The sequence below is a fragment of the Xiphophorus hellerii genome, chromosome 4 (genome assembly GCF_003331165.1).
Source record: "Xiphophorus hellerii strain 12219 chromosome 4, Xiphophorus_hellerii-4.1, whole genome shotgun sequence".
Classification (NCBI taxonomy): domain Eukaryota; kingdom Metazoa; phylum Chordata; class Actinopteri; order Cyprinodontiformes; family Poeciliidae; genus Xiphophorus; species Xiphophorus hellerii.
In genome coordinates this window covers 23,979,576-24,002,680 of record NC_045675.1, presented here as the reverse complement: position 1 = coordinate 24,002,680, position 23,105 = coordinate 23,979,576, and the positions used below count along the sequence as shown (strand labels likewise).

Here is a 23,105-nt window from a genome sequence, read left to right as displayed (position 1 = left end):
GGCATATGCCTGAAACGTAGCAGGGATGTGTAAACTTTTAAAAGCAATCGTATGACGGATTGTAGCTGATCTTTGCTGTGTTTGACATTGTTTACACATTGGGAAAGCGGCACTGCTTCAAGGTAAGTGTCTTAAACTGAACCAAGAAGCGACATCGATGGGAACAAACCAATCATAAAGAGTTACACTGCATGTAAAGTCTGCTGTTTGTATGTTGCCAAGACTGCGTTGTCTGGCTACTGTTGATCCCAGATGATTTACCTTAACAGCAGATTCTCATGTGTTTTAACTGAGACAATGTAGCTGTCATGTACATTAGCAGTGCACACCCTCTGGCTCGTATTTGTCAGAGATCTAGTCAGTGTTAACTTCATATTTTGATCTGAACGCAAATAGAGGATGGTTGAGAATTTTATAATACAGGTAAGCTCTTTCTGTCTCTTAATGCTAAGGTGATTTTGGATCAAGAGGCTAAAAATGAAGGCCAGCAGTTTGTCAGTAAAGGAGTGTGTTTGGACATCCAAGGAGTGCCATCTAGTGGATGGAGATCTGCAAGATTTACAGAGGGTCAGGGTTTGCTTACCAAACATCTTCAGGCCCAAAAAATGGAAGTCACTCAAAAAGACGAGAACAAGCCCCAGTTTTCAAGTTTACTACACCGCCAGAGAACTTTTCCTGGAAGCGCTGGACGTAGAAGCCATCCAGGAGCTGATTAGGAGATCTGGAACAAAGGCTGGAGCTCAGAGATTTCCACACAGCCTGAGTAAGGAGCGAAGCATCTCTGTCTCTGACAGGGAGTACGGTGAGGCTTTAATGTTGTTCTCCATTGTTCTGCAGAGTGGTTTGTCTCTTGGGGACAGCTGCACCTTTGCATCTGAGTTAACCCTGAAACTGGACAGACAGCACGGTCTCCTGAAGAGAAACAGCATCCACACCCACTTTATGTCACTGACCAGGCTGAAGCATGAAGACGAGCTGGAGGCTCTCTCTGCTTTCTGCAAGCATTTATTCCGCCGCTACCAGACTCTACACAACCCTGGTCCCAAACTGGTGGTGAAAAAATACAAGCTCTCCCACCAGCATGGTCTTTGCTCCCTCCATCTGGCCCTCCTCTGTGACTCAAACTCCGGCTTCATCTGCAACATGTACCTGTACTCTCCAGAGCAGCTGCAGACTCAGAGTAACACGCCTGTAGTTGTGCAAGTGGTCAAACGATTGGTAGAACCTTTCTGCGGCCAAGGGCGGATTGTTCAGCTGGACAACTCGGCGAGGATGGAGGGCAGACTGAAAACAATCTTCTCTGAATTACAGATTAATATTCAATTGCCACCATCAGAAAAAAAGCAAACAATATTCCTGGCATCATCTTCATCTCTGTCTAAACCTTCAGAGGAGTCAAAGTCAGAACTCACAGCCCACCTTCAGGGCTGGACTGGACCTGTTCTGCTCCCTCTGTCGGACCAGAGCGGCTCTGGGGCAGATGCGTTCATGCCGGGCTTTTGGGTGGCCCTTCACACCGTCTGCATCAACACGTTTGTGCTCCACACTCTGCAGAGACGGGCCTCAGGCAGGACGGTTCCTCTGCCGGGGTTCACCAGGGCTCTGGCCTCTCAGCTGGCCGCAGACAGCAGCATGGCTGTGCCTGTCCTGCCACGACTGAACAGCGGCTCCAACCAGGAAACCACAAATCTTTCAAAGCAAAGGTCAGTCACGTTTGTTTGATTGCAGTCTTTGCTACACGAGAGGAGTAAAAGCTTTTCTTTTTCAATAACTGAATCTCTATAACGTTTGTATTAGTGAAACGTTTACTGCAGCAGAATCCTGTCCATTACAGTCAGTAATACATTCAAATGATCTCTTCCTAAAAAGTCTAGATCTGAGATGATTTTTTCAAGAGAAATGTCAAATATCTTGGGAACCTCAAGACTATTTTCATGTCTTCTCCTGTCTTTACCAGAACCAGGATACTTTCTCAGTTAGACTCCTCTGTTTACCTGGTTAGACATCTACCCAAGAAAATGGCTCTATAGTTGGAACGTAAGATTTTTTGTTTTAGCTGCCACTAACTGTATCAATATTTTTGCTTTCAGATTTTAAAGATCGCTGCAAAAAGCACCAAATCTTACCAAATGTTTTTGTCAAGTTTTGAGTGCAAATATCTCAGTACACTTGAAATAAGACAAAACTAACTTACCAGCAACTTTTCAGCAAAACATAATAGCTTGTTTTAAGTCAATAATTCTTTAATATTGATTTTAAAAAGTACTAATTCTACTGGCAGATTTTTCACTTAAAGCAATACATTTTCCAATGTTATAAGTAAAAAATCTGCCAGTGGAGATAGTCATTTTTAATCTAGATTCAAGAATTGTTCACTTAAAACAAGCTTCTACATCTTAACTTACTAGTACAAATATACTAGTAAGTTATATTTGTCTTATTTTAAAACAAAACTAACTTACAATTTCTAAACTTACGAGTTTCTATGAGAAACTAGTAATAAAAGTGCCATCATGATGAGCTAAATCAAAAAACAGAATTATCAAATCTTATCTTCTGATTTCCAATTATAAAACCATACATATCAAATTACCAAATTCTAAGTTTTGTAGTACTTTTTAAGTTTTAAAATAGTCATCACTTAAAAAAATTTAAACTCCAGGACAGTTTAGAGGCAAATTAGGGATTAAATTAAGATGATCTTTCTCTAAGTGACATTTTTCTCTCGAGGACTCGTTGCTTTTGTCCTGAAAGCAAAACTGTTGTTTCTATTTTCAAGTGAACCACGTTCAAACGAGAGCATTGCCACGATTGAGACGAATTGGTTTGTGGCATTCTGCTTGTTTTCTTTTGAACTGAGTGGATGCAGAATGCTGAGAACTGGTGTAATGTCTCCGTTACCAGGCTACCGTTCGATCTGGCAGGAACCAAAAGAGTCTGGCCTGGTAAACGAAAGCTTTTCATTTTTTTCCCCCCCACTTTAGAACCGAACTGATCATGATTACCAAAAAAAACCCAAAAGGCTGATGCATGTTCTGTGTGTGATGCTGCAGGTCAAACACAAATGGCTGTTTTCAGATGATGGAGGGCACGAGCTACAACTTGAGAAGTAGGCCATGCACGCCATCGAACAAGCAGGGCAAACCAGGAGTTGTTGGGTTAGACAACATCGGCAATTCGTGCTACTTCAATGCTGTGATGCAGTGTCTCTGTTCAACCATGCCCTTTGTAGAAGACCTCCTCAGTCAGGAAACACGCAGAGAGCTGGCAAAGTACGCGGCGGCCCACAAACCACCTCTTCTCTCGTAGACCAGACGAGCTTTCCCCAGTGATCTGACCTCTCTGTTCGTGCAGGTGCGAGTGCGGGATCGCGCAGGTTTTCATCGAGCTTCTGGAGCAGATGTGGCAGGGGAGTAGCACCAGCTGTTCCCCTGTGCAAGTCATGTCTGCGCTGCCCTCCGTCTTCCCCCAGTTTGACAGCTACACCCAGCAAGACGCACAAGAACTGCTGCTCCACCTTCTGGACGCTCTGCACGAAGACTTAAAAAAGGTGCATCAAAATCTCTCATCTGCAAACACTGTTTTCTGCTCGTGTCCTTTAAACAGATAATCCAATTAAACAATTTCTAATTAATTAACTCAACTTTTAATGTATGATTAATGTCATGTTTTATGCTTTTGGGAGTCCAATGCGGTGTATTTAAGGGATTTGTTTTTCTTTTATGATTTGATTTGATGTTCTGTTTGCAATTTTGCTTGATTCCTGTAAAGTGTCTGAGTTTTTAGAAAAGCGGCATGCAAATAAAATGTATCAATATTATTATTATTATTATTATTAGTAGTAGTAGTAGTAGTGTAGATTTAAGTTCCGGTTGCATTTTAAGAAAACATCTCAACCTTTCAAGTTTGCACTCCTTTTCCCAGTTCATATTTGTGTTCATTTGGTTGCAAAACGTCAGATGCATTTGTCAAGAAAACAGCCAGGAAAGAATCAGAGCAGAAGCTCCAAAACTGAGTCCACCATTGTCTCGGATCTGTTTGAAGGCCAGCTAAGCTACCTGACCAGCTTCCTCCACTGTGGTCATGAGGCGCGCAACAGTCAAACCTTCACCATACTGTCACTTCCCATCCCAAACGGCAACAAGAAGTGCTCCATTCAGGCACGTTTTACCGGATTCATCGCAAGGTGCTCTTCTGGGTCCTGGTGGTTCGTCCTTACCTTCATCCAGTTTGTGTGTCTGTGCAGGATTGCTTATCCCTGTTCTTCGAGGAGACTGTCCTGACTGGGGCGGAGCAGAGCTTCTGCTCAGACTGTGGCCTAAGAAGAGAAGCAACAGTGCAAACTTATTTAAACAAACCTCCAGAGATTCTCATTTTGCACCTGAAACGGTGGGTAAGAACATCATCGAAGAATACTAAAGCTGTAATTCTGAAGTTCTTATGGAATTCGTTAAATTGGATGTAACATCTCACCTACTGATCCATGAAGAACGGCAGCTAATGGGGATTGAAATCTTCACACAATACTGGGCTTAAATAATTAGCTTCAGTGATCGTTTTTTGCCTTATTCATTATTCAGCACCATGTTTGCTTTGGCCACAGCGAAGGAATAGCCTGGTTTAAAAAAAAAAGCCTTTTTTTTGCATTTATGGTACTTTCTTTAATCTGTTAAGAGGTCTATTTAAGAAAAATACAATAACTTCAAAGTGACAATAAATGCGGGTTTCGGAATTGGCCTTGACTGTAAAAATGGCTAGTGGGATGACATGAGTTAAAGGGGCAGTATTATGTAAAGTCAACTTTTTTTTAGCTTTACATCACGTTATAATGTTATTCCCTCGTCAAAAACATACCTGGAGTCCTTTAGTCTCCCGTGGCAACCATTCAGCTGTGCTGAACGCCAGGTGGGACCGAGCGACGCAACTTCCCCACTCAGCTGCTTCAGACTAGTCCAATTAGCAAACACCTGGAGGAACTGCGCATGTGCTGAGCTCATTATAGACGCTGCTTCTCAGCTGGTGAAAACGTTGTTAAAGGGCTAATAGAGAAGCGATGTGAGGACTTTCTGAAAGCAGACTATTGGAAAAAGAGCATGACTTTTTTTTTTTAAAGAGACAGTGGCCCAATTTTAAGGCGTTAAATGACACGGTCAAATTTCTTTTAAGTCATATTGGATAAATAGCATTTGTACACCAACTGAAGGTAACACAGTTCATTTTACAGATTATGCTGTAAAATGATAACATGTGACTGGAAAACACATAATGCTGCCCCTTTAAGTGTTTTACAAAGTGGCTCAAGCACCCTGTGTAGGCGGAATGTAAATGTCTTTATTTATCCAACATAATTATCTTCTTTAAAGGTTTGGCTGTAAGGGGAGGAGACAGGTCAAGTTGTCAGCCAATGTGTCGTTCTCCATGGAGCTCGATATCACTCCGTTTCTGTCCAGCTCGGTGCGGAGTTGGTCATCTTACCATCTGTATGCTGTTGTGGTGAGTGACCAGACGACAGAATGCAATAAGCTGCATCACTGATGTTATGTTCAAAGTCCTTCTTCAAGGGGTCGGCATCCTGCATGTTTCAGTTCTCTTCCTGGTTCATCACACCTACATCGAAACATTAGGATGAAGTGGAGGTAATGCAGGGTGTTGGCCCAGGGAGAGAAATGAAACATGCAGGACCTCGAGGCCCAACTTCGGACAATGCTGCTCTGCTGCATCTTTCTCTCATCTCATCTCTGAACAAAAATATGTGCCTACGTCACATGTGGGACTCGTTGAGTAATGCAGTTTAACAAATAGACAGTCAGTTTCATATAAACTATATTACAAATACAGTTGAAACCCATTATTTACATGTCTTCTTTATTACTGTCTGAAGTCAAATCAGACCAAACTTATATATTTTTAGGTCAGTTAGAATTACCAAAAGTATTTCCATTTGCTAAATGGCTCAATAATTAGAGAGAACATATCAAAGATTTATTTATTAAAGGGGCAGTATTATGTGGTGACATTTTATAGCACAATCTAGTAACTATGTTTACTTCATTTGTTATAAAAATGCTGTAAACTTAAAATAAATTAGACTTTGTAATTTGACGCCTTTAAATTTGCGTGTCTCTTTAAGAAGCACCTGCTTTTCCTGACACTCTGCCTTCAGCATGTCATTACAACATGGCTCTTCATTATGCCCTTAACAAATATTCTTAGACGCCCTGGACTGAGAAGCAGCTTGTGAAAGTTCAGCAGACATTACCACCATTTGCTTATTGTTGCTGCCACTAGTCTGGAGGAGCTGAATGGGGAAGGTGAGGGGTTCGCTGTGAGACGGGGGCTTGGCTGGAGGCTGCAGCTCCAAGGAGGGGCTTTGTAGAAATAAAGTTAACAAAACTTGCAATTGAGCATTAAACAAGTTCACTTTCACTGTTTTTGGTTCATTTGTAAATTATTAAGATAAATTCTAAAATATCCCTTTGTAATCTCCTAAAGATTTGGAGAAAAAAAAAGTTCTGAAATAGTTCTTAGAATTATGCATCTACATGCAAGATCACAAAGTGTTGTGACTTTGCTATATCAAAGATAAAGGATGGCACCTAGCTATGAATCAACCCTAAAACCTTTTAACTTGAAAAGTTAACATACAAACATTTTCCATTTTCCCTCAAAACTTGGAAATCTGTCAAATATCACAAATTCCCAGACAAGAAAATGACTGTCTCTATTTTAGTTTTATCCCAGTTGTTGGTCATATTCAATAAATTAATGAAAAGTTTATGTACTTCAGTAACTCACTTCACAGGAGAATCATGATGTAGATTACACACAGACTGATGTTCAAAGCTTTTATTTCTTTCGATGAAGGTTTCTTACTTACAGCTGATGGAAAGATGACATTTAAGATTTAAATTATCAAACCAGTATTAAAAAATCTTAAAGCAGAAATGTGGGTCTAATGAAAAGCTGAATACCTGCGAAACGACTTTTTTTAAAAGCTACTTTTAATCTGATTTTAAAAACTGGAACCCATGTTCTAATTTATTGAACATAAATTAGAAGTTGGTTTGAAAACTACATAAGGAAAGCAAAATAAAAAAATTTAATAAGACGACAAATGAACCATTTTCTTTCTCCAGATCCACAGAGGTAACCTGGACATGGGTCACTACACGGCTCTGTGCTACAACTCGGTGCTGGAGACGTGGCATTGGTTTGACGATTCTCTCGTCAAGGAAGTGCACGGGAGCGTCGTGCAGTCTCCAGACGCTTACGTTCTGTTCTACAGCTGCGACCCTTTCTAGATCCAAGAGCTCTGGAATCTCCATCCTCAGCGACGGATAATAAAATGCATTGCCACACAAACGCAAAATTTGTTGCTTGTTCTCCAGCTGGCTCCTCTGTAGGACGAAAAAAAAAAACTTTTAAAAAACCAGCTTAAATTGACAATGTAATCCAATTCTGGATCAAATTAAGAAAAAAAAATGCACAGACAATTTATTTGAAGCAGTTTTAATAAATAGTCATACAAGTTGTTTTGAGGTTAATATAATCATGTTAAGCAATTTGTATTTAGAGAATTAAGAATAAAAGATTGAATGAAGAAAAAAAAAAACTGATTATAATTTCATGCTAGGCCATAAAAGTTTACTCAGATGTAGTTAAATCCTTTTAACTCTCAATCTCGGCTCCATTAAGACGCAACATCAGTCTCGTTTGTCGTTTCTCACATAATCGTTTGGTCAAAGAGTCACGCAGCCAACGCTGAAAATTCACTCAATTCTTCATATCGTCAGGCTCAGTAAACAAAAACAAAATTATGCAAAAACAAATGTATGAATAAGATCTAGATAATCCATCCCATTAAGTCATACTCTTAATAGTGTTTGAATATGATAAATCTGAAGGTAAATACAACATTACAGGAACATGTTGAGTGTTCTGCACTGGCTGGAGTGAGACAGAAGAAATCCCAGCATCAGCATCGATTTAAAGCATTCTGAGATGGAAATAAAGGTCTGCTGTCCAAATAATGTGTTTTACCTGAACTTAAAGCGATTGCATATTGGATGTGCAAGAACGTGGGTTAATATGAACAAGCAACAGCAGGCCTCCTCTTAATCTCAATAAAAGATCACACCGCCTCTCCTATTGCCTTCAAACAGCAGAAGGTTATACAGTGAGAGCCCAGAAGCCAATGGTCTGTCCTCACTTATATGGTCATGTTTCACTGGCTGCTACTCTTAAGGGAAAAAAAACAATTTGGTCAAGAGACAAAATTATTTACACAGAAACATCTTTAGTGTGCAACCTCGGCAATGCTAAGAATGTACATGGCATCTAACTGTTAATCCAGCGTATGCAGTCGCTGCTATTTGCAACAGAAATGACTGAATCGACCATCGGCCCTAAAACAACTAAAGAAGTCAGATTAGCATGAGCATCGGTTTAGCTTCTGGATGATCAGTGATGTATACAGGTGGTATCGTTTTAACAGCTAACGGGTCCTCTAGTAGCTGAAGCGCTGCACAGAGTGCCTCCACCGTTCGCTCATCATGATCCCAAAGTGGCTCGCTCGACCGCGACCCCCCTCGTCTTCCATACATGATCGATTAACCACAACTAACGTCGCGCCAGGCTCTTCACGGAGCAGAAGAAAATAACCTCTAGGTTTAAGCGTGGCTGCTGTGTGGTTGCTCCTAGTGTCTCGCGGCGGCATCACAGGGTGGAGTAAAACAGGATGTAGGCTGCGGACGACTTGACCGAAGACGAGGAGATTTCCGTCACTTCGTGGTCATCGAACTTGTACCAGCGCTGCTTGAGGGAGTTCTTACAGTAGGCCGTGTAGTGGCCGCCGTCTAAGCCCCCGTAGTGATTCTGCAGTGGAAAAGAAAAAGGTTAGATTGAGATCTACTTCTCACACAGAAGCAGTTTGGCCTCGTCCCTACTCACAGACACGGCATAAAGGTTGTATCTCCTCAGGTTCTGCTTGGGCCCGATAACATACTGGGCCAGGTCCAGACTGTCTAGAGGGAAATCGACAGATGTTTGTAGTTTTTGCCTCCATCGGCCTTCATAGGAGAACCTGCAGAAGGAGGTTGAACGAGTTAAAAGTCTGTATTTGCTCATAATGCTCATAACCTCCTGCATCGACGACAGACCGTTTTAAGTGAACCAGGACAATAGGAGGAACCTTCCAGATCTCCAGCTTCTTGGTGGAATCTCTGTGGGCTTTGCAGTGTCTGCAGAACACCTTGTTGTTGTCGGTGAGCTTTTCCTCTTTAGAGAACAACCTTAGACAATCCTGCCAATAAGAGAGCAGAAAAATATTGAAGAAATGTCAAAGTAAAACTTTTAGCGCTGCTCGTTGTATCCAGATTCTGTAAGAATTGCCTTTTTGTCTCTTTCTACATTCATTTTGTATATGTGAGCAAACCATTTCATATCCATGTACTACCACAGAGTTTTAGGTAATTACGTTTTAAGGTATATTCTGGAATAATTAACATAAATAGTTATGAAAAATACTCAAATATCATATTTAATTTAACTCGACTGTAAATTCTGGTTTGGAAAACCGGGTATGAGCCTGACAGGAACCAATGGCTGTCAATCACCCATGCTAACAAACCCTGTTTTTTTGTAATGCAAAGAGCATAACAAAAAATAATTTCAAAGAGTTTTCAACATATCACAATAGAGAATAGAGAAAAAAAACATTAAAAACAAAGCTTGATTAAACTAATTGCACACTTGTATACACTCTTGAACTGGCACTTGTGATTTAGTCCCAACATTTAGTCTCTTTGTCTCACGTGCCATCAATAATAGTAAATCTGATGGACTTGAAATAAATTCCAGTTGCCCCGTAGGATTTTCTTTACATTTAACTTATTGTATTCTCTAGTTTAAACCACTGGAGCTATTTTCTGGTCCAAAAGACAAGCATCCAGACCTGGCTATAAACTCCCCAAACCTTCTGGTGGGATGTGAGTTAAATGAAACTAAATACAGGCTCTTGTTCTAAAAAGTTGTGTTTGGTACATAAATGAACACCAGGTGGCAGCAGAATGATCTGGGGTTACTATTCTTCACAGTTCCGGCCCAAGCCTCCATGGGGCCCTAAGCGAAATTTGGTTTTGGGGCCCTCTGTTTCTGCTAACAATGTGGACCGGCTGGAATGAACAGTTAGAAAATTAGATCATTCGCACACCTGCTATAAACTTATTGCATCGCTGGCAGTGCTGTTTACATTATATCCTATGCGTGTATAATATAGGATACATTTATCGACCAGTTAATTTCTGGACGCCGATTTCCTTAATTTTGGGGGATCGTGATCGGCCGATACTTACATGTGAAGCTAATCTATCTTCGTCAGCAAAGGTTTAAAATCAGCCTCTGTCCTCTTCTGCTCCACAGTGAGAGTTTTGACTGACAGACCGGGCCACATTTCAGACAAAAAAAATTGTATAGGCCAAAATCAAAATCGGCAGGTTAGGCTTTTTAAAGATCAGTAACTGGGTTTAGCCAGAAAACTGCAATCGGTGCAGCCCTTCACACATATTCATGACATTCTATGATTAAATTAATTTCTCTTAAGCGTAACTCCAATTGCTAAAAATTTAATTTACACCAGGCGAGTATTTCTCCCCTGTGAATGTAGACAGGTAGCGGGTTGATTCTGAGCGTTCAAATGATTTTAACAGAAGTTTCACATAACTTATAAGTTGATGTAAAAATAATGTTTGTTTTAGCCACAAAATGATCAGCAGCAAACAACAAATCCCCAACTACAGCTTAGAGCAGCTCATTGATATATTAATGCAGTAGCCATGTAGCCTGATGTAAAACTAAAAAGCTAGAAAATGTCAAACATTGAGAAGTTTTAATTATTCTTATCAAATGTCATCAAACACGTCGGTTTGAAGCTAAAAAACCTCAGAAATATACAGAACCAAGTAGGAGAATCAACCAATTTCAAGTTTAAACTCAGTTTCACACAAAGACCCTAACATAAATGTTTGGCTGTTGAACTGAACCATTCCAGGTCGCTATAAAGCTAATTTTCTATCAGCAGCTTCACAAATCTTTTTTTTATAAACATTACATTACCAAGGCACATTAAAACAAACCTTTATCTTGGCTTTTTTCTATTCTTCCTCTTTCTTTTCTCCCTCCCTGAAGGATAAGTCCTTTGTTGAGACATTGTTTTGCTAACTTAACTTTTACCGGAGCTTTGGACGTTTGGATGCACTCTGGGGGCCCCAAGAACAATTTTTCTTTTCTTTTTGTCCATAAAATAAAGATTTCTACATACATCATCAAATATATATTATTGCAAAAACAAATCACTTCATGATGAAATTGTGTGTTGTTATTATAATGACATAGAAATCGTTACTAAAAAATAACATATTAATTTTTTATTTAGCCCCTCAGCTCGCTTAGTGGAGCTGAGGGGGCCCCTTAGTGGAACAAAAACTCCTGCTAGCAATTAAAACCAAGAATTTTGGTTTTGTGTAGAGGTTTGACTGAAAGCTGGAATAAAAAAAAAAGAGGAAAAAAGGTTGTTGTGTAATATTTACACAACAACTTAGGGCCCACTTAGGGCCTTGTGCAGGCCCTGATTCTTCAGATTGAACTGAAGTTTTATGTTAATGTTAATGACGCTTGAAATACCAGTGAGTTTAACCCCAAGCTATGAGGCAAGTATCATAAATCAAAAATATTCAAAAAAAATGACTTCCTGGGAAGAAAATTAAAGCTACAATGAAGACAGACCCAACAGAGAATCTGGGGGTTCGGATGAAAAAGCTTAGGGACATTACATGTTTTTACTGTGAGATAAAAATGGAGAACCTAGCAAATTTGATCAAACCAAAGAAGACAGAATTCTGAAAAATGCTAAAAGGTGCTTCAAAACAGAGTGCAATATTTTGGGAAAGGTTTCAAATGTTTGTCATGGCTGTCCTTCACAAAACCTGAGTAAAACTTGCAGAGGAACACGAGTAGACAGACAATCTAATTAGTTTGCTCAACTTAAGAATTACCAGTAAATAATAATTTTAAAAACAAACTACTTTGCAGTTGTTAGAGAGAAAACTCCCAGCGCTGCGTTCATGTCGTGACTGACCTGCAGGGAGCACTTGCTGGTGGAGGCCAGAGGCAGCGACAGGTACATGAAGGTCTCAAAGGTGCGTGATTTGCGATGGCAGGTCAGACACTGGACCGTGGACTTGAACTGACCCTGGAACAGCGCCACGATGATGGACTCGTTCAGCAACTTGTGCTTGTTCCAGGCCACGTTGGCCGCGTTCTGGTCATCCAGGTGGTCGTTTTCTTCCTCCTTGTACCGCTTCCTGTTGTCGGCCTGACAACAGAGGCAAGAAAAAAAAACCTTAATGGCACACGGCAAACCGCTGCATGTCGGGTTAGTAACACATGTCAGAAAAGACCCAAAGGACGTCCTGCTTATATATATATTATACACTGCCTGGCCAAAAATAAAGAACCATCACATCTAATTAAACAAACAAGTTGTTGTGCCTGTGCTACAAAGTGTTGATTTCTCAAATGAATGAGTGTTGAATCATCTTATGAGATGAAAATGAGTGAATCTTTTGAGTTAAATGTTAAAAGATTGATTAAGAGAATATTTTCACAGATTAACGAGCCACAACATGATTTAGGACTTTTAGGATTTCTTCACTGCTAATGAACTAACATCAACAATCCAACATCTGCTGGAAAATAAATACATGCAAGCTTAGTGAAACTACTCCATGACATAACTATAACTAAAAAAAACCCAAGGTATATTAACATGTGATCAATTTAACTTGTAATTATATATGCAGTAGTTTTAGGAAAATGTAAATGTATAGTTTAAATTTTGGTCAGGCAGTGTTGTAGGCTCCTCAGTATGCAGCTCAATGAGATCAATCCAACCATGAAAGGGCAGGAAAATATTCAGTGCCTTGCAAAAGTAATCACACCCCTTGAACTTTTTATATTTTGTTGCATAGCCACAAACTTCAGTTTATTTTATTCTGATTTCATAGGAATAATGAACACAAAGTAACTGAATTATAAGGAAAATACATAACTTCACTTTTTTTAACAAATGTGTATTATGTGTTTCTATTTTTCCTTTTACTGCCATCTGTAGATGAAATAATTTATTTACCTAATTAGTAAACACTCATCTCAGGACTCTAGGCCATTAATCGTGTCTCGTTCCTTCCCCTTCACAACTACAGTACGCACCATTTTGTGTTGATTTATCGCAAAGTTACAATAAAATACACTGAAGTTTCTGGCTGCTATGCAGCAAAAACATGACGAAGTTGAATGAATATTAGTACTTTTGCAAGGCGGTTCAAGTGGCAGGTTACGAATATCATAAAAAAAATTGTTGTTGAATTATTTAAAATCTCAGAAAGAGTCAAATGGACACTGAACTGGGCAGATGGTCTGGACATCACACAAGAGGAATTTAATGGAATGGCAATTGGGTTATGAGAGATGCACTTTCCTGACTGATCCAACGTTTTCACTACATTATCTTCCAAATCAAAGCAGACGTACCAACCTAATGTCAGGATTCACTGTCGCCACAGTACTAGACTGAGCTCCTAATGAACAGATCTGATTAAAAACTGGCTTTGAAAACAAGTGTTTGGAAATATTAAGTCTTGAGTTATTTATGGAGTTAAAAACCCCCAACAGATTTAGGAATGAAACTGAAGAACTTTTGTTTGCTCTCTCAGAATTATATCTAGACCTTTTTCTTTATTCGAATGCACATGAAGCTGGTAAAAAAAAAAGACACAACAATCAGATGCAGGCAATGAGCATGTTTTGGGTCTACATGCACAGAGGTTCTGAAAGAGCATCGGACTGGACAGATGTAGACGCAGCACATTCACACTCCTGCAGGAGGACCAGAAACACACAGCTCTTTACTTACTCTCTAAATTTCCATCAAAATGATACCCGGTGAAAAATAAATAAACGAAAAGAAAAAACAGAAAGAAAGAAAGAAAGAAAGAAAGGAAATGATAATTGACTTATGCTTTTAACTGTTTACAGACACATTAGCAAAAGCATACAGGTGTAGAAGAATTAGGTAAGTCATGATTTAAATTTTTGCTGCAGTGAACTATTATTTAATTACATGAATTATTCAGACGATTAATTGAATTTAAAAAATGGCATGTTCTTCAACCACCTATGCTTATTCTATACGATATTAAAAAATATCTAAAACATGAAAATAAGAATTCAATTCCCTTTTCTAAGTAAGAAAAACATTTATTTCCTCAAATGTAATAGCGTAGCAAAGGACGCATCTGCAGCTAAATAAATACTAAAATACTTAAATAAACCTTTTCTGCTTTACTTGTAAATTCAGTGTAGGGCTGAACTGCTGACTATTTTTTGAACTAACCAATTAGTACCTGGAGGCCAAAAGATGTTTAATTGGAGAATTTGACAGAATTTGAGGAGTTCTGGGCAAAACAAACAAGATTTTTCATCATAAAAGCAGAATGTATTTATTTTTTGTACAGTTTTGGCTTAATTAGTGCTCAGTGTTTTTTCAGGAAGAGGCATATTTTTGAGTCGGTATACTCCAATTAACGATTGATTTCTAAATTAGTTGATTCTTTCAATCATCCATTAATCAAGATTAATCCGACTAATTGTTTCAGCCCTGATTTAAATGAATGTTTTTGAAACAAATGTTAACTCAGAAAGAGCACATCCTGCCATAAACGGGAAGTTTATTAAAGCTTCCCGTTTAATAAACGGGAAGCTTCATGCTTCCCGTTTATTAAATGAAAGTGTGTGTATTAAATGAAAGTGTGTGTCCCACCTTGTTGAGGTCTTCATGCAGGCCGTCCATCAGGAACAGGAGCAGCTCCTGGGAGTCCTGCTGGTCATAGCCTGCAAACTGATCATTGATCTTTCCTATGGTGCTCTTGAAGTCCCGCGGACTGATGCACTTGTACAGACCGGCCCACAGCGCTTTCATTATCACTCCAAACTCCTCTGCAACCTCCCCTTTATGGCCAAGAATGTTGGACCTGGCAGACAGAGGTAACGGAGATGTAGTCAGACCGTTTTACACCGAATCACCGGGTTCTGCCTGACGAGGACCTCACCTGTTGATGTCTTCAAGGTACAAGTTGTTATTGAAGTAATCGGCCATGCGAGGAGTGTTGCAGAGACACTGCAGGATGGAGTTCATATAGCAGGTGTTTCCTAGGTTTCGAAGGCCAGTCAGCGATGCGCCCAAGCCTCCGAAGGAGGGATTCAGGTTGCGAAGCTTAGCCGCAGACGGCCGCACGCTCTCCACTTTAGAGTAAACCTTTACACTGGGAGGTCTGGGAGAGAAAGAATGGCCAGTTTAACAGAGAGTAGACCTTTTACTATCCTAGAACAGCAAGACAAAGACGCAGAAAAAGCTGATTAAAACACTGGGATTTTTGTCTAACAGACTATTATAGCACACCTACTACATAAATTCCCAGTGTTTTTTAATATTATTTTACTTCACATTGTTTACTAGAGTACAATCAATGGTGTTGCTGTTCCTTAAAACACCAAAGTGCTTTTATTTCATATAATCAGCTTTATTTTAAAATATACTTGCGCTCCAATTTGCATTAATAATTCTAAAGTAAATTGAGCCCAATTTGATCCAAAGAGCTACTCACTACTTTAAAGTGATGCATTCAAGGTCCTTTTTGATCTGCAGGGCCACAAATGTCACTTAGGACTCCTTCAAAATTTGCTAAATGACTCAATATTTGTTTTTGCAGTAGCACAAAACCTTATTCAACAAAAAAAAGAAAACGGTACTTCTATCTACCTACACTTGCAAATGGGTAAATCTTTCTAGATAAATTAACCCCTTACAGCAACAATTATGTTACAAACTTTTAAGTTTCCTTTATTAAAAGCCAAGTTAAGCACAAATAGGCAGAAACAAGTACAAGAGGATGCAAATAAAGGAGTTCCAACTAAACAAGATTTGCATGCTACCTAATGAAAACGGCTTCTCACTCTGATGTGTACAATAGTACGGTATATCTGCTTCACGGAGACAAATTCAAAAGGCTCAAAGAAAAGAGACTAAATGAAAAGTATATGTATACTGAACTGAACTAAACAATAAAAAATTGCCTATTAAGAAATCTATCACAGATCAATTTAGCTCTAAGAAATACCAAACAGAGAAAAACTAAATAACAAAAGTGTTCCTTACTTGGTTTCTCTGTTGATGGTGGGTATGACTGCAGCAGCGGTTGGAGCGGTCGTCTTTTTCTGCGCCTCCTCGCTCACTTCCTGGCTAATGTCTGGAGAAGAGTAGGAACGTTTCAGCTTGGACTGTTCCCGCTCTCGGTCGTGGCTCGTGTCAGGCTCGGCAGGCTTCTGGGACCGAGGTTTGGCGGTCGGCGGGGTGGACGGTGGGGTCTGAGGGACGGTGACCTCGGGAGGGTAAAGGTGGACGCGGTTTGTAGGGGAGTGGTAGTATCTGTAGGTCCCAGTCACTGTATCCAAAAACTAACCGGAAACAAGAGGGAAGAAAGTTTTTGAGTTGAAATAGGCAACACTTATGGTCAAATAAATGGAAATTTTAATTTTAATTTTAAGTGATACCTTCATCCAACCATCAGGGAGGCCTGGCACACTCCTACCCATCTCCTCACTCCTTGCTCTAGTCAGAGGCTCCCTCTGTGAACCAAACAAACATTCACATAAAGGCTGCAATCAATGTGGGCTATAAGGTAGATTCCCCCCCATTAATAAAATCCAAAACGTAAAAAGTCATTGTGTCTCCAGCTTTGCCCTTGAAAATAAATCACCAAACAAAGCAAAAATGTCTCACCTTGATTTCACTCACAATATGGTTGGGAGCAGGAGAATCCAGAGACATGCTCTTCGAAGGCGTGTCCGGGTTTTGTTCTTTCCCCCTCCGCTCTCTGTCGTCCCATACTTTCTTCTCTTTGTCTTCCTCTTCCTCTGCCGTCTGCCTTTCGAGTCTCTTCTTCTCCTGATGTCTTTTCTCCTCTTCCTCCTTCTTCCTCTTTTCACTTTCCTCCCTCTCCTTCTGTTCCTTCTCCCGCCGCTCCTCTTCCAAGCGGCGCTCCTGGTTGCGTTTTTCCTGTTCCTGTTTGGCCTTCTCCATCACGGCCACCGCCTCGGAGTGTATCTGTTGTTGCTCGTCTTTGGACAGAGAACCGCCGGAGCTGAGTGGAGGTTTAGCTGAGCGGTCAGGGATGATGGGGCCGTTCTGGGATGAATCTATCGCAGACCGGTTCTGGCCGCTCTTGGTTTGATCGGACACCGGGACAGACGGTTTCTTGGCTCTGTCATACTGAAACGTGAAGAAGAAAACATCTGATGAGCCACAGTTGAATGAATACTTAATAAAATTTAAGTTTCCAGAATGGATGAATTACCTGGGGGAAAACTCTGGCAGTTGTAGGCGACTGGCTGACTGCAGGATCCTTCTTACTCAGGTCCAAACCAGAATTAGTAGGTACTGTAATCGGGAGGTCAACGGTATCTGGCAACCTGTCAGCAACCACGGAGGTTTTGGATGCTGGCGGCTCAGCGGGTGAGACGCCGTTCACCAGAGCAGGAGCTGCTGGTTCCTGAGGTTCAGGTGAAATCTCTCGCTCAGGTGGAGTTGGAGTGGGAGGCTTCGGTTCCTCCAAAGACGGGTAGCTAAAGTTCACTGTTCAAAACATGGCATATAACAAACATAAGCATGGCAATACTAATAACTCATTGTGCTTAAATAACTACGGCCTATGATGTATGGCAACGTTGTTGCAGTGATCAGCCGTAATTAGCTCAGTCTCTGCTAAAGACTCGTTAATACGTCACTGTAAAAGTCTCATCCAGTAGATGTTTGATCCTTTAACTTTCTATTTTGTTGCTCATCATGTTGCAAGCAGGTATTTTAACTACACAAGTTTCAATATTTATTTTTGTATCCCTGCAAACATATATCCTGATGAGAAAAGCTTTCTTTGTTTATGCTGCTTTAAACAACAAACTGTGTTTGTCTACACTTAAAGATCTCAATCAGTTGATACTTTGATCTAGCTGCATGGTTTTATCTTCCTATCGTTCAAAACATATCTGAGCCAAGTGAGTTATGAAGTTAATAACAAGCCAAGGAGATAGCTATGTCATTAATCCAGCTGTGTGGGACAGTCACTCTGGTTTAAGATCTGAAATCGTGTTTATGGATTCAGCAGTAAATCTCAACCATAAGCGCAGCTCCATGTACTTAAACTAAATGATTACTGATATGAAAATAAATAGAGGGACAAGCAGAAACAGCCAGGCGATGTTGTTCCAAGGCCAAACAACCATGATTCATTCTGACATTATCTATTTTTACTGCCCATTATCTCAAATAAGGACAACCAAAAATAAGAACAAAGATTTCCAAACATGACGCTCACGACCTCTTTGAACAGATGTTGATCTCCATGAACACGACCCTAGCTCATGACGAAAGCACTAATTTCCTCTGACCCACTTTTTGTCTTCAGATGTAGTGCCGGTCAGGTTTAATTTTGACAACACAACCCAGATTTTGTAAAAACAATCATTGGATGAATGTTGTCAGAATCAACATTGAAGTTTAGTTGTTTCTGTAAACGCAGGGCTGGTGATACTCACGCTGTGGTAGGCTGTTGGTGATCGTTTGCCTCGGCGGTCGGACTTTAGCGTTGGTCGTATACATTGGATAAAACAGCAGCCAGTTCTCATAGCCTCCCTCCAGCACCAGTGGCTCACTACGCATAATGGTTAGGCTGTCCCACTGTGAAAAAGTGTTTGAAAATCATTGGTATCACTATAAAAATAATCTCCTCATTCGGACATAACGAAGAGGAAATACACAATTACCTTATAAATGGCGTCTTTTAGACTCATCAAAGTGGTGCCTAATTTAAGGTCAGATGCAGAACTAAACCAGTCGAGCAGAACCACATAGTCAACAACTCCTCGCCTTCTCCAGTGATCTTTAGATGCGTCAGGCAACTTCGCCTCAATCAGAGTCACAGTGATTCTGAAAAGTTGCAACAAAACAGATTAAGATGCCACACTGAACTGAGATATACAGAAAAGATGAATCTTTTCACAAATTGATTTCACTTCATGTGTAAAATTATTTTATTGTACATTTATGAATTGGACCTGTCTTTCTTCCCCCAACATGACTCTTTTGTGGCTTGACGCTGAATAAATAAAGTGGAGTGTCGTCTCTCACCCTGGGCTGACGGCCTCCTCCGGCACACTGATGCAGGTCTGAGCCGGGACCTGCATGTGAGACTCCTCGTAGTCTCTGTGACTGCGAGCATCCATCACCAGTACTGATATGGTCTGATCTTTCATCATGTTAAAAAGTTTCTCAGCTGTGATGCCACCTGCTGGTTGTGCAGCTAAAATGAAAAACAAGCCATATTTAATCAGGCTGTGCAAACTTTTTCAAAACCCAGAGAAGCTCAATCAGCACGAAACATCAAAGAAGTGCAAGCAGCTAAATTTCACAGCAATCACTTTGTGATTTGTCTTTTGTGTAATTTACCTTTAGTGATGACACTTTTCAGTTCATTCTGCTCTCCTTTCGCCTTACACACACACACACACACAAAATCAATTCTCTCATTAGCATAATACCAGGATTTTAAACATTTTTGTATTCAGGTTTCACTTTCTGATGCAAAATGCTGAGTGGTTGATTTGTTCACCTTTTTGCTGTCCTTCTTGTTTATTGTTGAGGCTTTTGGAGAATTTCGACCATCTTTCTCCGTTACTTCCTCCTTTTTCTTCTTCTCCTCTAATCGCTCCTTCTCCTCAAGCTTTCTCCGCACCTCAACTTCCTCATACCTGAGTGAAATATAAAATTAATTTGAATTAATAAAATATAACTCCTTACATGCAATCTTAAAGCATGACCAGACTACATGTGATCTAAGACGAGCACAACCTCTAACCTGAGTTTAAGGCTTTCAGACAGCTTCTCGGCTTCTTCAATGGCTTTCTTGAAGCTATTTGCTCCAAGCATAGTCATGTAATAATCCTAAACCATTCAAAACAGAAAAAAAAGTTTTAATCGAGATAACGTTATTAAATTAGTCACTTCAAATCAAAGTTGTCATACCGGTTGCTGCTTGAATTCTGGCCTTTTCTTTATGATGTCATAAACCGTCAAGTACTTCATGTACAGCACATAAGCTTTCTCCTCATCCCTGTCAAGACGACACTCCTCTGCCGCCTTGAACAGTTTGCAGGCACTCTGAACATAGCTGCAGTGGAGAAAAGAAGAAAGAGAACCTTTATTTCATCTTTTTAAACTCCCTCCTTACAGGTAAAGCATATTAAAATAAAACATCAAAAAGTTCATTTATTTCATTAATTCAATTTAAGAGGTGAAACTGATTTAACTTAGAAATATTTTACAAATTAAATAAAGAGATACAAAATAGTAAAACAGAATATAGACAGATAGATTTTTTTACAAGGTGATATCCAATATTCTGATTTCAGGTAATTAAGAAAATGATTTTTTCATACAGAAATGTTATTTTGTGTTATGGCCAACACAATCATGGGAAGACAGTCTGACATCAAAAGACAGATTAGTCACAAAACATCAATGCCAAAGCAGCTGACTTCAAAAAATGAACTATCCAACAATATAAACAAAGGTGAGCGGAAAGAAAAAACTATGGCAGAAAAAGCTGCACAAGCAGAAGAAGAAACAAAATCTAATAATGTGTACCAAAGCTCACTCGGGTTTTGAGATGGTACTGCAGTCAGAGCCTCAAGAGTTATCAAACACAGACGTATACAAAACATGAGCTATGACTGTTGCGTTCTTCTTGCCACTCCTGAAACAGGAAATGTGAGGACTGAAGCGCCTTAGTTTGAACATATGCAGAAAGAAGAATGAACTGTTGCTTAGTGGTTCTAATCTTTTTAATGAAAGTAAAATTTTGCCTTTCATTTTGAAATCAAGTTCTCAGAATCTGAAAGAAGAGTGGAAAGGCACACAATCTAAGCTAAGTGTGAAGCTAGCCAGTGATGCTCTGGGAGCCGTGTCATCTGCTGCTGTTGGTCCACCAGCAGGTTCTATCGGCTCCAAATTCAGCCCGGACATTTCAGAGCACTTACTGCTTCCCTCTGCTTGCAAACTTTATGGAGATGCTGATTTCATTCTCCTTGGCACCTGCCCACACTGCTACAAGAATCATTTCTGTTTAATGATAATGGTATTACTTTGCCTGGTTGACCGGCAAATTGCCCGACCTAAAGCCCGTAGAGAATCTATTGGGTAGAGTTAAAAGCAAGAGACATCAGACAAAAAAAGGTAAGCAAACTGATGAGGGCCACTAAACCAATCTGAGGTTCCTCACCACCTCATCAGTCAGCCGGATTGCCTTCAGTCTATGCTGCATTTATGTGCCAATCTCTACTCAAGGAGAATTTAGTCATCATCATCATCATCATCATATCTTTATTCCAGACACAAAACAGGTACATGGGTAAATACTTCAAATATGTCAATCTGTGTGTAATGTATCTATATATTTTAGTTTTTCAATTAAACTTCTCAATTACATTCACTTTTATAAATGATTCAGAGTAAATATGAATAAATACAAAAAACGGACAACTTTTGCACGTTAGTATTTCTTTTTTCACACTGGGTTAATGAATGTAAACATCATTACCTTCTGGTGCTCGTTTTGTCTGGCTTAATTTCAGCTTTTTTGTTGAGGTCGCCTAGAGATGTGGATAAATACAACTCCTTGGCCCCTGTGGAGACTGCAGGCATCTTGGTAGGTGATGAGTTCACAGCTCACAAGCCGATGACCAGTCAGTGTCTCACACAACCTCTGGACATCTCTAAACACATTAGAAGCTAAATTAAAGGGACACAAAAACCAGTATTCGTGTGAAGATTTAAAAAAAAAAGTGCTTACATAAAAAAATGTCATTACGATAAAACACAATTCGGGCGAAATATATTCAACTTGGTTTCCATGTAGCGTCATTTCTAACAACCGTAAATGTTACTTTCACTATCATCGTGTTAGCTAGCTTTGGTTAGCTGTAGACAACAACATTAAGTTGTTTTCGCTAACGTTAGCTAAGACGACTTCTTCTAATAATATAGCCAAACCTAAGCTGACGGAGTACTGAAGAGGGCTTGCGCTGTAACTTGTATGCACCAACTGCTTTATTCATAAATGAACCGTTTAGGAAATAAAATGCGAACTTGTTGTCTTCCTAGTTAGCTGCCTAGCTGCGTTAGCATGTTGCGTTGTGGAATAGCGCACTACACAACTATTACTGCTCTGACATTCACAGCTACAACTGAATTCAACGCGACGCCTACAGGTTTTCCCGGGTTTTTTACAATAAAATACGTAGCAAGAGCTGTTTACTAAAATTTACTCCAACACAAATTACCTTTTCTCCAACCTGCTGATTACATTTAAGCTACTTTTTTGACAGCTGATTTCTGATTTCTTGTTCTGCTTCCTCCTGCTTTTTCTTCTTCTTCTTAGCATTAGGCTGTTATTGTTTATAATCAGCTTGGCAGCTCAATACCGCCACCAACTGGACTGGAGCGTAAAAACAAAAGAAAAGGAAAAAAAGACGTCCAGTTTTCTGAACTATCGCCCTGTAATAATAACAATAATACTAATAAAAACGTATATCTTTCATCGAAACAAAAAATGCATATTAACTAAGGTACTGTGTGGTAGAAAAGGCTTACCCTGCAGAACAGACAAGTCTCACAGACACTTGCACTTTGTCCTTTAAAACCTACAATTTAACCCTTTCATGCATAGTGGTCACTACAGTGGACAGCTATCTGAAAGCCATTTTCTTGTGCTTCCTGTGGATTTTTATGTTATAAATGCACACAGACCACTGAAGTGGACACTCATCAGCATCATAAAATATACCATCAACTACTGGCCATCAGCTGCAAATGCAAGAAATTATTTTTGTTAAATACAATATGGCCGACAGACAAAAAAGCATGAGAACCGACCCGGTCC

General features: G+C 39.8%; 2 protein-coding genes across 5 annotated transcripts; one reads left to right on the top strand and one right to left on the bottom strand.

Moving 5' to 3' along the window:
* Positions 1–1,092: 1,092 nt before the first annotated feature.
* Positions 1,093–7,645, top strand: LOC116718566 (putative ubiquitin carboxyl-terminal hydrolase 50). Its single transcript, XM_032560633.1, has 7 exons — positions 1,093–1,703; positions 3,054–3,272; positions 3,355–3,550; positions 3,960–4,160; positions 4,247–4,389; positions 5,364–5,493; positions 7,137–7,645. The coding sequence occupies exons 1-7, from the start codon at positions 1,144–1,146 to the stop codon at positions 7,299–7,301; spliced, it is 1,614 nt and encodes a 537-aa protein (XP_032416524.1). The 5' UTR covers positions 1,093–1,143; the 3' UTR covers positions 7,302–7,645.
* On the bottom strand, positions 7,494–22,598 carry usp8 (ubiquitin specific peptidase 8). Of its 4 annotated transcripts, none has more exons than XM_032560630.1 (20): positions 22,507–22,598; positions 21,765–21,955; positions 20,192–20,336; positions 20,025–20,110; positions 19,779–19,917; positions 19,616–19,658; positions 19,298–19,469; positions 18,934–19,096; positions 18,706–18,847; positions 17,469–17,746; positions 16,895–17,383; positions 16,666–16,740; positions 16,271–16,569; positions 15,165–15,386; positions 14,876–15,086; positions 13,970–13,972; positions 12,134–12,370; positions 9,159–9,301; positions 8,950–9,082; positions 7,494–8,874 (listed from the first exon to the last, which is right to left on the bottom strand). In XM_032560630.1, the coding sequence occupies exons 2-20, from the start codon at positions 21,866–21,868 to the stop codon at positions 8,716–8,718; spliced, it is 3,243 nt and encodes a 1,080-aa protein (XP_032416521.1). In that variant the 5' UTR covers positions 21,869–21,955; positions 22,507–22,598; the 3' UTR covers positions 7,494–8,715. The 4 variants fall into 4 exon arrangements, with proteins under 4 accessions (XP_032416521.1, XP_032416520.1, XP_032416523.1 ...); XM_032560629.1 differs by having other exon boundaries at positions 21,765–21,939; XM_032560632.1 differs by having other exon boundaries at positions 16,910–17,383; positions 21,765–21,939.
* Between the last annotated feature and the right edge of the window lie 507 nt (positions 22,599–23,105).